The 16095-nt window shown below is 40.8% G+C and overlaps 1 protein-coding gene across 4 annotated transcripts in view; it reads right to left on the bottom strand.

The window, feature by feature from the left end:
- Positions 1 to 16095, bottom strand: part of LOC117540343 (NAD kinase-like) — a 32809-nt gene that overhangs the window by 16141 nt on the left and 573 nt on the right. For 3 of the 4 annotated variants that reach the window (XM_034206964.1, XM_034206963.1, XM_034206965.1), the window contains exons 2-3: positions 15577 to 15761; positions 5751 to 5834 (exon numbers count right to left, since the gene is read on the bottom strand). In XM_034206964.1, the coding sequence (XP_034062855.1) occupies positions 5751 to 5834; positions 15577 to 15737 (245 nt within the window). In that variant the 5' untranslated portion in view covers positions 15738 to 15761. Of the gene's footprint in view, positions 1 to 5750; positions 5835 to 9041; positions 9093 to 15576; positions 15762 to 16095 lie in introns of those variants that run through there. The other variant, XM_034206968.1, reaches the window with a different exon arrangement.

The raw sequence follows: 16095 nt of genomic DNA on the forward strand, positions 1-16095 counted from the left end.
CTCTGTTGAGGCAACGTTGGCTGAAGAGTTCCTCCAGAGAAGGCAGTGAGCAGCCGATGACCTTCTGGGCTGTGTTGATGACCCTCCGAAGGGCTTTCCTGTCCTTTTCTGAGCAGCTGGCACACCACGCGGTTAGGCAATATGCCAGCATCTCTCTGTGGAACTGGGTCTTTCTAAAAGTGACTACTACAGCCTTACCTCTATTTGGGAGTAAAGACAGCCTGGTTTTGCTACTTTTAACCCGTCTAGCAGCTTTAAGGGGAGCTAATCCGTCACTAACTGCTGCCTGAAACAAACAGTGCTGGGAGCCACTTATGTGACGGAGCGAGCCAAGGGGCCAACTGTCTGACAAGGCTGTGTCAGGTCAACAACAAGAGTCCTTACTAGGCAAGGCAAGGCAAGTTTATTTATATAGCACTTTTCAACACAAGGCAATTCAAAGTGCTTTACAAAAAATGAAAGACATACTAGGGATGGGTACATATACACCGGTATCTTTCGATACTCTTACCCCCTTCCTTAGGGGAATTCATCCACAGAAAACACACTGGACGCTGCACTAGGTCAGAAACCAGAGGAGACTGTGAAGTCCACCATAGACGGACCACTTTTGGACAAAATGTCCTCTCCATTAAAGGCAGCTCATTGTGGAATAGCCTCCCAACTGAGATACGGGATTGTCCCACTCAATCGTTTTAAAGGACAACTTAAAGAATGGTTGAGCAACAAATAGACGTGTCACTGCTAAATGCACTTTTATACAGGGGTATCTCCTCTTTCACTTTATGTAGCACTTTTATCTTATCTTGTACTTTATATACCATAGCTGCTACATTGTACTGCCATGTGGTAAATGCTTGTATGCTGCTCATGCTCTTTCTGCATGTCATGTATTTATTTTTGCAATGTATATAAATGTCATGTTCTTGTATGTTGTATGTGAGGGGACTGCGGATGGAAATTAGCTCAAAGCTAAAATCCGGCTCATTTACGCTTGTAAGCATTGTTTTTGTTTTAAAGTGTTCATCGATGTGCACTGTCCCGGTTCAAATAAACGATTAAATGAAATGATACTTTTTAATAATTTGGTGCTCAAAATTATAGACATGATTACAAGATGTGAAGATTAAACAGACATTTTATTGTAATTTATTTGTATTTATTATTTAATGTAACTTTTTCAATGTCATACCAAGCAGGTATGAGTGTGTTTGACAGTGTGTCTCTGGAAGGGGGGCAGTAATTAGGGGCAGTTCAGAAATCCATGTAAACATGACCGTTATTCAGTTAAAACGAGACGCTGCGTGCGCACCTCCTAAACCGGAAGCTCCGGTCGGCTAACCATTATAATCCATTTATTGCGTTTATTATTTATAATTGTAATGATGGATTATCAGTAATCATTTCAAAGTGAGACATTGGATTAACCTTCAGCAGCGTTTTTATGCCCTTGAACACAACTTTTGATCACAAAACAGGAAAGATAAGACATAATTATCATCATGGCTACGTAAAGTGAAGTTGTTTTCTTGCTCTTTCCTGGCTGCTAGTTCAGTGAGTTTTGGTCGTACAGTGATTAGACAAATACCAATGGAATCTGTGGAATCTCAGCTTTCATGTGATATGTTTGTGCATATTGCATGACGTAGAAAATATCGCTTTTGCCAGTTATGTGCTAAAGTAGCCGTTAGCCCCGTTAGCCCGTTTAGCTGAGTGTTGATTTAGACTCTTGGTGTTGGACTTCTGTTCCGCGTAGGTAAAAATGGTTCATATCGTCTGTTAGTTGAGTTTCCTCCCGTTAAGTGGGTATGCATAATTAATAGGTTGTTAAATGTTAAGAAGCCTTGAGACGCTGTTTCTTGCAAGATGTTGCGTCTACCCCCGGGAGTCTCACAATAATAAGAGCGCTGTTAGGAGAGATGACGAGTGGCTTTCACAGTGGCCAATCAGAGTGGTACTCAAACCGGATATGTCACACGGGATGAGGGTTCCCAACCAACCAGAATTGTTTAAACTAAGGAAGTAGCGTAATTCATATACCGATAGCAGCACCGTTTGTCCAGCGGCTTAACGGTATACCGATACCGTCCATTCGGCTACAGGGATGTGTATCGAGAACATGTTTTTAGCGCAAAGTACATGGCTTTGCATATACTCTCTTTCACAATACCTTCATTTCAAGAAAAAGGTCTGGGAAAGATAGTCAGTAAGACCACATTGCCAAAGTAATTGCTCTTCTGTTGAACAGAAATACAAGGCTTTATTAAAGTGACACATTTTTGTTGTTTTGGCTATTAATTCTGAGTGCAGGAGTTGTATGCCTTTTTATACAGTTGTGCAAAAAAGTGTTGCCTCTAAAATTGGGAACAATTACAAAACACACTTTAAGTGTTTTAAGTGCATTAAAGGCGACCGACATGATGACACAAATGACAAGTTTACACCTAATGTTTGTAATTCGATGTGTGTGTGTAAAAAACGGGATGAGGGGAAAGAAAGAGACAAAGGCTGGGTCAATATTTAAAGGGACCCTATTATGCTCATTTTCAGGTTCATCTTTGTGTTCTGTGCCTCTACTGTGACATGTCTCTATGCTTTAATGTTCAAAAAGCTCTTTATTTTTCTCATACTGCCTGTGCTGCAGCACCTCTTTTCACCCTCTGTCTGGAACCAGAGCCCAGTCTGCTCTGATTGGTTAGCTGGCCGGCTCTGTTGTGATTGGTCAACCACTTAGACTACGGGGTGGGACATCTCTATCAAGTAAAAAGTATCAGAGTGCTAGCCAATAGAAGCGTGAGTGTTAGGTCGTGATGTGCCTAAGTTACAGAAGGAAAGAAAGGAGTCCAATGGAGGAGTTGGCGGGAGAGAAACTCCCTCTGGAGGGAACGAAGGAATTTTAGCCTTTGCAGACCGTTTACATGCATACAAACCTATTTAACACAATACGGGAAAGGGAAAAACCCCAAGAAGCATTAAAGGGCCTTTTTAACCACAGGAAAAAAGCTGTATAAAAGAAAGACAATGGGACCCTGACTACAGAAAGGCGGTGGGTGGATTTTGGCCTTGATAAGTCAGGACAGCTGGAGTTGAGTTAAAATAATGCAAAAACATTTCACTGTCTTACAGCTTTTTCATTTTCACTTGAACCTCTCTGTTCACATTAACAGAACCCAAAGTTTGGAAAGATACCAAATATAAAATATTGAATTAATAGAATATGTCAAAACAACAATAAAACATGATTGATATATTTATTAGGGCTGCCAGTTAGCACAAACCTTGGTTTCAATATCTCTCTTTTGGCTACGACACAAGCATACAAAAAAAAAAATACATATGCGATGTTGCCATAGTGTGCGCAACAGGTTTTTCCGCAAACTCTAGAGTTACAAAAGAGGATCTTAAGAAATGTAAGTGGAAGACCAGGCTCATGAGGTAAAACGCTTCTTATAAAACAACTAGTTTAGGAGAAGAACATTATATGCAGGGCTGCACATAACTGGTGCGCAGGTGCGCATGCGCACCTCGGCCAAAAAAAGAGCACCGGGTCATTTGAAAAAAAACGCATTTGCGCACCAACATTGAGAGAGAGGGAGAGAGAAGGGAGAAGAGAAAAGAGAGAAGAGAGAAGAGAGAGAGAAAGATATTTGCGAGTTGCATATGAACTCAGGGCCGGCCCGTTGCACTGGCGTTGATTTTCGCCTAGGGCGCCAGATCTGTGGAGGCGCTGCGCTGGTAGTTCTGGGAGGGAAAAAAACATTTTTGACTGTTGGTGCTCATCCTAATTTTCGGCCTTGATGTAACAACATTCATAATTAAGTAAATGTAACACCCTTTTCACCCCGGTTACACGTTTCATTTGCCCTGTATGATGGGCGCTGTAAGTGATGAAAATGGGGGATGTTGGCTTGTCTGGCGCCCGCAGCTCACAGCCAAAATGCGAGTGAGCGAGGGAGAGAGGGAGGGTGCACCGGTACCGGCGCTGTTGTTATTAGAATCTGGTGCTAGCTGCGGATATAAGAAGAAGATGTTTCTACAATAATGTGGAGGGAGAGTCCTCTCCAGTCAGACCGAGAGACTGATAACTACAGCTCAGTGAGGTAAGGACTCCGAGTGTTTAGATAGTTCACTTTAGTGTCTCAAAGGGTTTGGTCACAATTTATGTAAACAGATATTTTCAAGGCACTCCTTTATAATTATTGGGATAAACAGGTTTGAAATCATTCCAATGTATACTATAGAACAGTAACCAAACATATCCTTTTAAAACTGGACTTTCAACCCAAAACCAGCTGTTGACTTGTGGATGCAAGCAGCTAATGGCAGACTCAACCAGAGAGAAAGTAGTAGGCCTACATCATCAGCTACCATGTCTGACAGAGAGGAAGACAGTGAGGAGAACAGTCAGGAGGGTAGTGATGACAGCTTGTAGGATTACTGGTCGTGCTAATGTTGTCTTGTGTTCGCCTCTGCATGTGTGTTCTGTGTTCACCTCTGTGTGTTCTGTGCCGTGTGTCTGACAAATAAAGACCGGTTTATTTATTTCATTTTAAGGATGAGCACCAAGCAACATCTCCAAGTGCTCCTTTGAGAACCAGGGCAAAAAAGTGATGTGCACCCCTGATTATATGGATTAGTGTGTTGTACTTAGTGAAAAGGTTTTAACATTTTACTCTCATACGTCAACCAGTGAGAGTGATGTTCAGCGGCACATTAGAAGAATTACACATTTTTGTTTACTTTTGGAGACAAAATAAAACAAAGTGCATGATGGTAGTTTGATGATGATGACCAACACTTGCAAACCTACGAGTTAATGTAGTTAGAAGGTGTCTGAGGTGTTGGTACAGCACAGAACAGGTCATATAAAACTTGAACCCAGGTAACATGATATTGGCCAATTAAAAGTTTAATAAAGATGTTTGTAAGATTAGATACATTAAAGGTGGGGTAGGTAATTCACTTCAGAAACACTTTTTGTTATATTCCATGGAATGCTCTTAACATCCCGATAGCAATGAGTACATTAAATGCTTTGACAATAAATCCATAAAAAAATGTCATCTGTGGAAACCGTGGTACTGTAAAGAGCACGACCAATCATCTGGCTAAAATAACTGGATGGCCTACCTGCCTGTCAGCCTTCCATCTGTGCACAAACTTATCTCGTGCCCTCATTGGTCATGTGCACGTTCATGTGTGTTGGAGGAGGGACTCTGTAAGGAAGTCTGAAGGAAGGGGCAGATTTTTTCCGGTTGTGTACTTTCAAATTCTAGAGCACTCGAGCTGGTTTCTCCATTCTTACCTACCCTACCTTTAACTTTTAGTAGAAAGGAAGCGTGTTGTTCAAGATAAATTACAAGATGTCCAAACCGTTAATTTGACAGGCATTTGTTTTTCTGAACATCTGCTAGCAATAGCTGTGAAAATTGGTACTATGTTTGTTCGTATGTATTTCTATTAAACCACATTTTAAAGTTTTTTTGAGTTTCACTATTTTATGTAACAACGGAAAAGCGATGTTAAGGCCTTAAGAGCAAGTCAGAAAATAAGTTAGTCATCTGACAGCTGACCGTTCAGGTTAAAATGTTCAAAAGAAGGCTTTAAAATTAACAAGTGACAAAAAGCATGTCGCACAACAAGACAAAAACAACATCAATTGGCTGTTTCATGCATGTTCAAGGACATGTGACTTGGAAATAAAAAGACAAGCTTACAAACACTACTTATAATGTAGAAGCATAACTTACATTACTGTGTGAGGATTCTGGAGCATGCATGCCTTGGGGCCGAATGTGGTCACAGGGCTGGGTCCATGAAGGGACTGATTCCTCCTGAGAGAGAGGACGACAAAGGCAAACATTCAGGTTGGAGAGAGCTCAAATGCTGTCCGGAAAGTCTGCAAACCATAGCCGGCACAATTTGTTCAAGAAAGTGCACGCTATTTAAAAACAGGAACATGTTCTAAATGACTCTTTATGAACCATTTCTAATCAAATAACTTTCCTTTCAGGACAAAAAAAGAGAAGTGAGGATAGAGCAGTGAGACATTTAGAGAAATAGTCTGAGCCTTGGGATTTCCAAGACTCAATTCATCACATGCAGATACAAGCTTATTTGATACAATGTGGCTCAACCAATCCTTCTATTTTAAGGATTAATTACAATTAAATGCTGTGACCTTTGGTGCTGAAAAATGTAGCCCATTCTGTGTCACTGTGTCAATGATAATGCATTGTGAAATGTTTTAAAAACAAAACACTTTTATTTATTCTGGCTGCATTGCAAACGGCATTGTCAGTAAATTATGTAATAAAACTAGGGCTGTCAGTCGATTAAAATATTTAATCGCATGATTGTCCATAGTTAATCACGATTAATCGCAAATTAATCGCACATTTTTTATCTGTTCTAAATGTACCTTAGAGGGATATTTTTCAAGTTTTTAATACTCTTAGATGGTATTTTAAACTCGATGCGCTCTGAAACTACGGGGTGGCCGAGGACAAAAAATGCACATGCGTTAATCGCGTTAAAATAATTAGTGGCGTTAATTTTTTGACAGCCCTAAATAAAACCTTTAACGATTAACTGAACTTTGTTCAGTTATTGCATAATCTGCGGACCTTTTCACAGGACCTAAAAGCCAATGATACATATCTCGCCGCCTGGTAAAATAAGTTGCCTTATCAAAATATTGAGAAGGAGAATCATTTGAACCTGATTTTCATGACATTACGTCAGCCTACTCAACACTATTAGAACAAGTTATTTCAAATGAATCTGAGCGCAGCAAAGCGAGAGGTGAAACATTGCATCAGCAAAGTATTTGAAGAGTATTTGACACGTTTTGATAGGCAGCCGTTGAATTCAACAATATTGATTAAGCTCTGGTTGCAAAGTCAAACACAAGAGCAGTGTTTTTCTTATCCATAACTGATGGATAACGGCCCCTACACACGGCAGCGTGCGTTACCGCTTGGCGGTGGGCGTGTCTGAAGCTTGGGGATTTTTTACGAACAACGCGACCAACAACCAATCACATGAATGTCCCGCCCCGGACATATAAAGCAAAGCATTCATGCTACATCCATGCTGGCTAAATATACTGTCTATGCTTGCTAGCTGTCCATTCAAACGAAGTACACTGGCTATAAACTCCCCAAACAGGCGAAAACCTACCAGTTTCACCCACTGTCTCTGTCACCTCCCCCCATGCCTGGCTCCTCCGGTTTGTATCCCTGTATGTAAAGAGGGACTGTCATATAGTACCGGGTGATTCCCTAACGCCACGATAATTTCCTCCTCCATTTTTTTACATATGGGAAATAACTGCGGTTTGGCTCTCCCAACATACACACGGTTTGATTGGCTAGCACTTGCACTGTCAGATTTGCATACGCGGGATTTGATTGGCTGACGCCTCCGTCGAGGCGGCAAAAGTAGAACATTGCTCTACTTTTGCAGCGAGCACCGCGAGAGAAGTTACGCTTTGCTCCCACAATGCAGTTCGGCGAATCGTGACGTCACCCCATTCAAAGTGAATGGGCAGAAGCGTTGAAGCGGCAACGCACGCCGCCGTGTGTAGGGGCCGTAACGGCCCGTCCACACAGCAGCTTTTGGCGATTTGTCCACCGCTTCCAGCGCGTCTCCGCCCATTGACTTTGAATGGGGATGACGTCACTTTCCCTCGCTTGTCGCCGAATTGCATTGTGGGGGGGCGAGGTGAAGATTTCCAGGATTTCCAGGATGTTCAGGATTTCAAAGTTGAACAATGTTCAACTTTTGAGGCTGAGCTGGAAGCGACAGCCAATCAGATCCGTTTATGCAAATCTGACAGTTCAAGTGCTAGCCAATCAAACCGCGTGCAAGCTGGGAGAGCCAGACCCGCAGTTCATTTCTATATTCCACAAAAATGGAGGAGAACTTAGTTATTGCGGTAGCAAATCACCCGGTTCTTTATGACCAGTCCCTATTTACTTACCGGGATACAAACCGGAGGAACCAGGCATGGGGGGAGGTGGCAGAGGCAGTGGGTGAAACTGGTAGGTTTTCGCTTGTTTGGGGATTTTATATCCAGTTTACTTCGTTGCTAGTTTACTTCGTTGCTAGCAAGCATAGACAGTATCATTAGCCAGCATGGAATGTAGCATAAAATAGCACCATAAACATTAATCTCATAAATGTTCAAAATGTTAAAAAAATAAATGTTCATCATAGCCCTTCCTATTTGACAATAGTGTAGAAGAACCGGGTTTTTTTGCTTTGTATGTCGGGGGCGGGATATTCATGTGATATTCATGTGATTGGTTGTTGGTCGCGAAATCCCCAAGCTGTCAGACACGCCCAGCTCCAGGATTTTCAAGATTTGGTCAAAGCTGCTGTCTGGACACACCGTAACAGCCCTATAGGCAGTGGCGGCTGGTGGAAAATATTTGTGGTGGGGCTGTTGATATAGTAAGTAAAACAAAACAAAATTGGGAGAAATTACCCCTTAAATTAGGATTTCTGGTGATGTAATGGCGCGTTTCCAGTGCAGCGCGGAGCTTGCTTTAATGCTGCATTCAGACCGGACGCGATGCGAATATTCGCTTCGCTCTAAACGCTCCCATCGCATCGCTCTAGTCGCTCGAGTTTCACCGCGGCTGCCAGCTGTGTTTACTCGCATCATTCAAACAAGACGCGCTGGCTCGGGAGCTACAACTACAACAAGATGAACATATTTTACCGTGATTAAATTGTAATACACGTTTCTAAATGATGCCGAATTAACAACATACTGATACCGGTTAGTAAAAACCATGAATTAATGCTTTGACAAGTCTGCAGACAGACGGCAGGCGAAAAACCTTTTAGAATGCTTGTTTTCTGAATGGAGCTTAGCTAAGCTAACGTTATATATGCTCCGACCGTCCACACTCACAACAACGGCCTATACAGACATAAATAAACCAGCGACTGTATTCTCCACGACACAGACAGTCTGTGGTTTGTACTTGTTTAACTTTTGTCTAGCATGGGAAACAAAAGATAGCATTTACTTGTTTGGGTGCGGACCGAGGTCCAGCGACTCGACCAGCACACCATTCTCATCCAACTACTGCTGCGTCACCTTGGTCACTCACGTCACGAGTCTAAAAAGCAACTCACGTCAACGCACGTAAGCAACGTGGGCGCCAACGTGAGCGCCCTCTTGACCAAAATATTTGACTGCGCTGATTGGCTGAAATTATGTTTCGGCGGCACAGCTTACTATTGAGACTTCTGTAACGTGCTGTTTGTCTCGGGGGCTCCGCCCGGTAATGATAAACTAATGCCATGGGCAAGGCCAGGCAGGAAACATGTGACTTATCAGTAACTTTAGACATCGTAACACAATTTTAAACGAGATTTTATTGTAGATTATACATTTTACTGATACCAATTGTATGATATTTACCTTGTTCATTAAAAATAAAAATATGAAATATATATATTTTTTAAATATTTTTTTTTGTATGTGGGAAGAGGTGGGGCGGCACCCCTAGGGCCCCTATGGGCCGGCCGCCACTGCCTATAGGACACTCAGATGTCTGCACAGCACAGCCCGTCTTCTAGACTTTGTTAAAACAATATGATTATCAACTGGGAAAGGTCGACCCGGAGCTGTGAGGCAGTGCTACATGCCACTAACTACAGAAGTCTTTCACTCTACTCAGCTGACAAATCCTCTTAGCAGTCTGAATCTGAGAACTCACCATCTGCTGTTTACTGCCTCATTTATCAATATTCTCATTTTAACGGTAAATTAAACGACTATGATGTGAAGGGTGTTGCTCATGAAGGATTATTATCATAAATAAGAATTTGAGTTTATCCTCTTTCAGCTTTTTGTTTTGGACAGGAGGCCAGAGACATGTCTCCAATTGGCTGATGATGCGGCTGAATGTCCATCATGTATGACAGTGGGAAACTGTTTATGAATTGTATTTATAGGGACAATGCAATTCAACATATTCACCTGAATAGTTGTTTGCTAATACTTAACTTATAACGACATTCATACGGCAAGACAGTTCAGAGCAGTGTACCTGTCAGTCCTTCAGTGGAGTTGATGTTTTTAAAAACAGCATTAACATGTACACATTGACTAACTGAAAAACAATAAGGACAAACAACTCTGAAAAAAAAAAAATCAGAAATAAGGTAGAGATGCATGTCACAATTATTATGTAAATGTATTTTTAGCAGAAACCAAGGCTACAGCTCTTAATTATTTTTATACCAATTATTATGCCATCATTCTTTCCTGTAAAAAGTTAAATGAATAGTGGGGAAAAGACGTCATAAATGTTTTGTTTTTGGATATGAACTAAATTGAAACACTGCAATATAAAATAACCTTAAAAAGGTGATAACAAAGGAAGCTATTGGCATTAGTCACATAAGCTAACGTGCAGTTGCTCAAGCTTGAAGTCTTTACCAAATTAAATTATTACCAAAAGCTAATAGAATCACAGTTTTAGGGTGCTGGATGAAGATCAAATCAATTTAAGGGGAAACCCACTAACCTAATGTTAGTTTTTTTGAGTAACTGCCCTTTTTATCACCATGTCACTTAAAGGAGACCTATCATGCTATATTTAAATGATATAGTGTATGACCATACCTATATAAGGTATATTTATACATTTTATTTTTCAAAATACCAAACAGATCATTTTTTAGCCATGCCTTGTTTCGCTCATTTTCGCTCTATTCCAAGCCTGTCTTTGAAAATTCTGAGCAGCAGCTGACCACGCCCCCCTGCAGAAGAGCAGGGCATGAGCCGGTGAGTCACGTTACCATGCTTGCTGTGATTACGAGTGTGGAATAAACATGTCATCTCAGAGCAATACATGTGTTCAAGCATATTATCAATTTGATCCAGAGACTGACCCTGAAGCAGCGGAGGTTTTGGTGGAGGTGCAAAGATCTCGGTTGCAGCAGGACGTTTCTGAATGGTTGACAAGCTGTTGTCCCTATTTATTTTACTCTGTTACGATGCGTGCTACTTATTCCGTTTATATTTTGGCTAATTAGCAAGAATGCAATGTGTACAGTTTGTAACTTAGAGTTTGTAACGCAAAAACAGCAATACATATATATATATATTTATAAAGGGAGACATTCATATTTTCAGCATATATACAATGGCCTCATTGCGTTTATTAATAGTTTACAGTCCTTTTCTTCCAACATCGTGCAACAACCGTTGGAAAGTTCAATAACTTAGGGTGATAAAAAGTATAACTCCAACAACACCTCAGTTGTCAGCAATGTGTGCAGTTTCATGTGTTTTTAAAAGCTCAGTTATTGACTTCTTTCTACAGGTGTACATGTGCAAATTGCGCCACGATGCCTTCTGAACGGAGAATGTGTTGCATGGAGATACCACAGGTAACATTTTTGATAGCTTCACTAAGTTGTCTGTTTAGAGAATACATTTTTCACATGTCATTCAATATATGTTTATCACACTAGGTGTCAAGACGGATGCAGGAACTTGAGGACTCTGTAACCTGTGGTGGACCATCCTGGATTGGAGCCTGTGTGCCTGAATGTGTTCTCCCTGCAGAATGCATTGAATATTTACAGAGCTGAACATGGTGGACTACAGTTGAGGCAAATAGAGCAGTGAGTGGTTTGTTTGTTTTGACTGAAATTGTAAAACGAATGCCAATATTGTTCATGGAAATAAATACTGGTGTATATGGCTTTATGCAATCTTTCATTCCGTCATTGTACATGTACTATTATATACTACACAGCAATGGCATAACACACCCATGTGTACGACAACAAAAGTCCACACACAACCTTATGCTTTTGAAATCAGAATATTCTTTACCCATCCAAACATGAATAATCACGACACATTTGATATCAACTCGGAACTTTATTGTCAAAATCAACAGTTCTTTGAACCCATAAAAAAAAACTAAATTTACTGGTATTTTGTATAAATGACACTAAATGTTTTTTTTAATGATTTCAGGCGTCACAGGTATCTAGCCTACAGACGCTTTGTGAGCTGGTGCTGGGGCTTTCTTGGACGCAGGATCAGAGTGGTGATTCCGGCCTGCGTTGTCCTCAGGGAGGCAGGAGTTTCCTGATCCGCAAAATGTCGATGTTGGGTTCAGACAGCAGCCAAATTGAACCGTGTAGCATAACCGGCGATGACCTCCTCCCTGTCAGGTCGCTCATAATGGTGCAGGGTCCACAAAGACTTGGTCGAAGATGAGGTCCATCAAGTTGGCCACGTAGCCTGTGCAATGTTAAAAAAAAGCACAACAAAAAATGTGGTTTAGATTAGTATATGCATGTAAAAAACTGAAAGTTCTTTCTAATTTTTTTTTTTTATATTTGTAAATAGTTGTATAATAAATATTTTAAACACTTACGGAATGTGGGGTCAGTCTTTACTGGTTTTGCTCTGCATTCTCCCTTCCTGGCCTTTGGGAACTGCAGTTTATACAGAGGGTTTCCAGTGGATGTTGGCTTGTGCACTGCACGCTCAGCGTTTTCATTGTAGTGCAGGGCTGCCAGGTACAGTCTTTCATTTCCGCCATGAGAAAAAAAAATGTAAATAATAGCAAAGGATGTACAAATTGTCACTAATTAGTAAGTATGTGAGGTGCTGGCCTGTAAAGAAGAAAACATAGTTAGAACAAAATCATCTCAATTTAGTATTCAGGATGAGAAAATACTATTTGGATAAATATAGTCTGAAATCCAAAAGATGGGGGCTAAAACTCTCTATTTAGCAAAGCTCTTTGCTTAGCCTTTTCCAATCTGAGTTAGTTTTGAACCGTAACGTGCATGCTGTGTTTCTGACTCAATACAGATGATATGTTGGAGAGGGGCTGAGCTCAGTAGACTGACTGTAATGAGTGCTAGCCACTAATTAGCCTGTTGCTAGAGGTAAGGCCTCGTCAACAACAACAGACCAACGGGGCTTTAGCTCCGTTTTACTCGTGGTGTGTGTGTCCCCTTGCATACATACACACAGTGTTGTATCCTAACACACCCCCATTTATATTCATGTGCGCAAACAAGTAAACACACAAAAGCTTTTACATATAACGCTGCAAAAAACGGCATGTCTCATTAGCGTAGCGTAGCTTAGCTTACAGATCGATGATATCTGATCGTTCTTACAGACTACAATCACAAAAGCTTTTACATATAACGCTGCAAAAAACGGCACTTACCTACAGAAGATTACGTTTGTTATTATAACTTACTCAATATGATTTTAGAGGATACAAAATACTAATAAATAGGAGAATAAATACTTGTGTTGTCGGCTAGGGCGTGGCTTTACAGCCTTAACACAGATCGCCATTATGGCAGTATGTCTGAACATGTTAGCAAATGCCTGATAATTAAAATAAAAGACAAAGCAAAGACTGCGGAGCATACAAAATAAAATGTTACAAAAACATATAAACACCTAACCCATTACTATTTGGGTTTGAGGCGACATTGATACGGCGAAGCTACATGCTACAAGCTAGAGATAGCTTTATCAGGAAAAACACCGCTAAATAAAAACTTACAGCTTCAAAATTGGATGTGTCCTCACTGGCCTGGTCCCGGATGGTTGGTATTGATCCCGGGTTTAGCATTAGCTTGGAGGCATATCCGTGTTGGACTTGAGAGAAGTTCATAAACATGTCCGTCGTAAAATGTTTGGAACACAGTCACACCAACAGAAATCTGCCGTGGTCTTCTGGCACATGTCCCTTGAAAATGAAGTCTAGCCACAGATTATTTTCTTTTTCCACTGATGGCATTGCATGCATTCCCCTGTCCCGAGTCTTGCAGCCAACAACAGCACAACGTTTAACTGGTTTAGACATCCTGGCAAGAGCAGGCAAAAACACAGATGTAACTGGGGTTGATTTAGCCTGCCGATAGCCTATATGCGAATGAGAGGTTTGGCAATGCACGTGGCCGTGGCTCATTCCCCTGATAGGTGGAGAGTTGACCAATAAGCGGAGCACGTCTTTGTGACGTAGAAAAGTGTTGAAATCTGGATCCATTTTTTTCAGATCCGTTGCAGCCCCTTTTTTAGAGATTTGGCTAAGGAGGAAAATAGAGAGGGTTGTGTTTTCTGACACTTGGTGAGTTCCCTGGAACACATATTCATGTATAAAAGACGTACAAAGGTGCATTTTGCATGATAGGTCCCCTTTAAATGTATGACCTTCCTCTTCCAATTCTTAAACAGTTGTTTGTTTACTTAAATCCACGACAACGGCTTTCTGTTAAAGTCAAAAATATGAGTGTTGTTGCCATATTAGGATCTCATACTCAATAATATTGGATCTGTGGGAGTTGATTTCAACAGCCTGGACAGATGAAATATCATTGGGACAGTCCTGATTGCCATTTTAAAGACGTGTTACCAAAGGCCAACGCATTTTCACTTCTGCTCGTAAGAAACCTCACCGCTGTTGCCTAAACACGTAAATAAAGCCCTTGCAACATCGACAGCAAAAACACATTTCAGACCTCATATGACCTTATGTCTGAAAGGTGGTGCAACATAAATCATCTCACAAGAGTTGTTTGTAAAAAAAATCCCAAGCAGCTTTGAGCCAGAGCAGCTGTACTTATATTACATAGCAGTTACCTCAGGTAACCAGTATGTTATTTATGCTCAGGAGCAGGCACACCTAGAAATGTTCTTTTGAGTTAAATATTCAAACAACATTTGAAACCTGTTTGAAATGATGCCAGTCAGAGGTTACAACCACTTTTAATGAGGAGACAGTTTATTCCTCAAGGCAAACACATTATTGGAAACTGGCTTGAAAATATATGACATTACCATTGATGCAGAAAAATACAGATATGTTTGTTTAAAAGATAAGCTCACACAAGACTAGGGACAGACAACCCAGGGACAGCAGTCCAGATTCCACATTTACCTGTGAGACTATAAATTGTAAGTCAACGCTAATTTTGTTCTACTCTGGCTAGGACGGCTACACGATTTGAGAAATAAATAAACAAGTCAAAGTCAACTTTATTGTCAATCTTCCAGTTTGTGTGTACAGACAAAGAGATCTGTGGGAATTATATTTTATGAAACATTGTTCAGATTGTTATTAAAAAATATATAAAACGTATCATAGTGTGAATCATCAATAAATTGTATGTATTTTTGGTGACCAAGGAGGGCATGAATGATTAACCCTGATTTTTTTTAATCATAGTGTGATCTTTTTAAAGAGGCTTTGGAGAAACAAGGTTTTTTTTACATTTATTAAGTCTGTAGAATATTGTGCGTAGGACTGAACATATCTGCACAACATTTAATCCAGATTGATATTTTCAAAGATTTTGCCATTAAAAAATATTGCGCTTACTGCAATTGGGATATTGCACTAATCCATACTGCAATTTCAATAGTGTCGATTATGTGTGCATCTTAACTAGAAAACCAACAGGTGTAATGCATGATGTAGGAAAAGATGGCAACGTTGTTTAGTTATTGTGACATAGGGCTCCATCTTGCTCCATGTGTGGGCCCAGTTCCACTCCTACCTGCTGTGTTCAGTGGAGCTGCCGGCGGAGGACGTGCTCAGGCTGCGGGTCTTCCTCTTGTGGCTGCGCCGCGCCATGCTGCGTGCATTCACCTCCCCTCCGTCACAGCTGGAGCAGCAGTACGGGGCAGCTTCCACTCGCAACTCCTCTCCACCGTCCATCTCACACAGCCGGGCTGCAAGGATCTGCGGGCAGGCCAGTCAATCAGTAATCAGGCGCGAGTCAAATAGAAACAGGCAAACGGTCATTAACCATCTCAAGCCCAGGCCAAACTCCATGGAAAAAATGCGTAATTTAATTCAAACTTCATAAAAATGAAGACGCCTTTAAAAAAAAGGAAATGGCATATCATATCCACTGATAATTAACTGTTGGTCTATAATATGGGACATAAATCATCCACCAATTCGCAAAAGCTTGTGCAAAATTCGCCTTTTTATATCGGTTTATTAACATACCTTCGTCACAAAGTGAGAACAGGCTCAGTTTAAAGTTTCTCTGAGTATATCAAATTTAAAT

This window comes from Gymnodraco acuticeps, unplaced genomic scaffold, assembly GCF_902827175.1.
Source record: "Gymnodraco acuticeps unplaced genomic scaffold, fGymAcu1.1, whole genome shotgun sequence".
NCBI classification, from domain to species: domain Eukaryota; kingdom Metazoa; phylum Chordata; class Actinopteri; order Perciformes; family Bathydraconidae; genus Gymnodraco; species Gymnodraco acuticeps.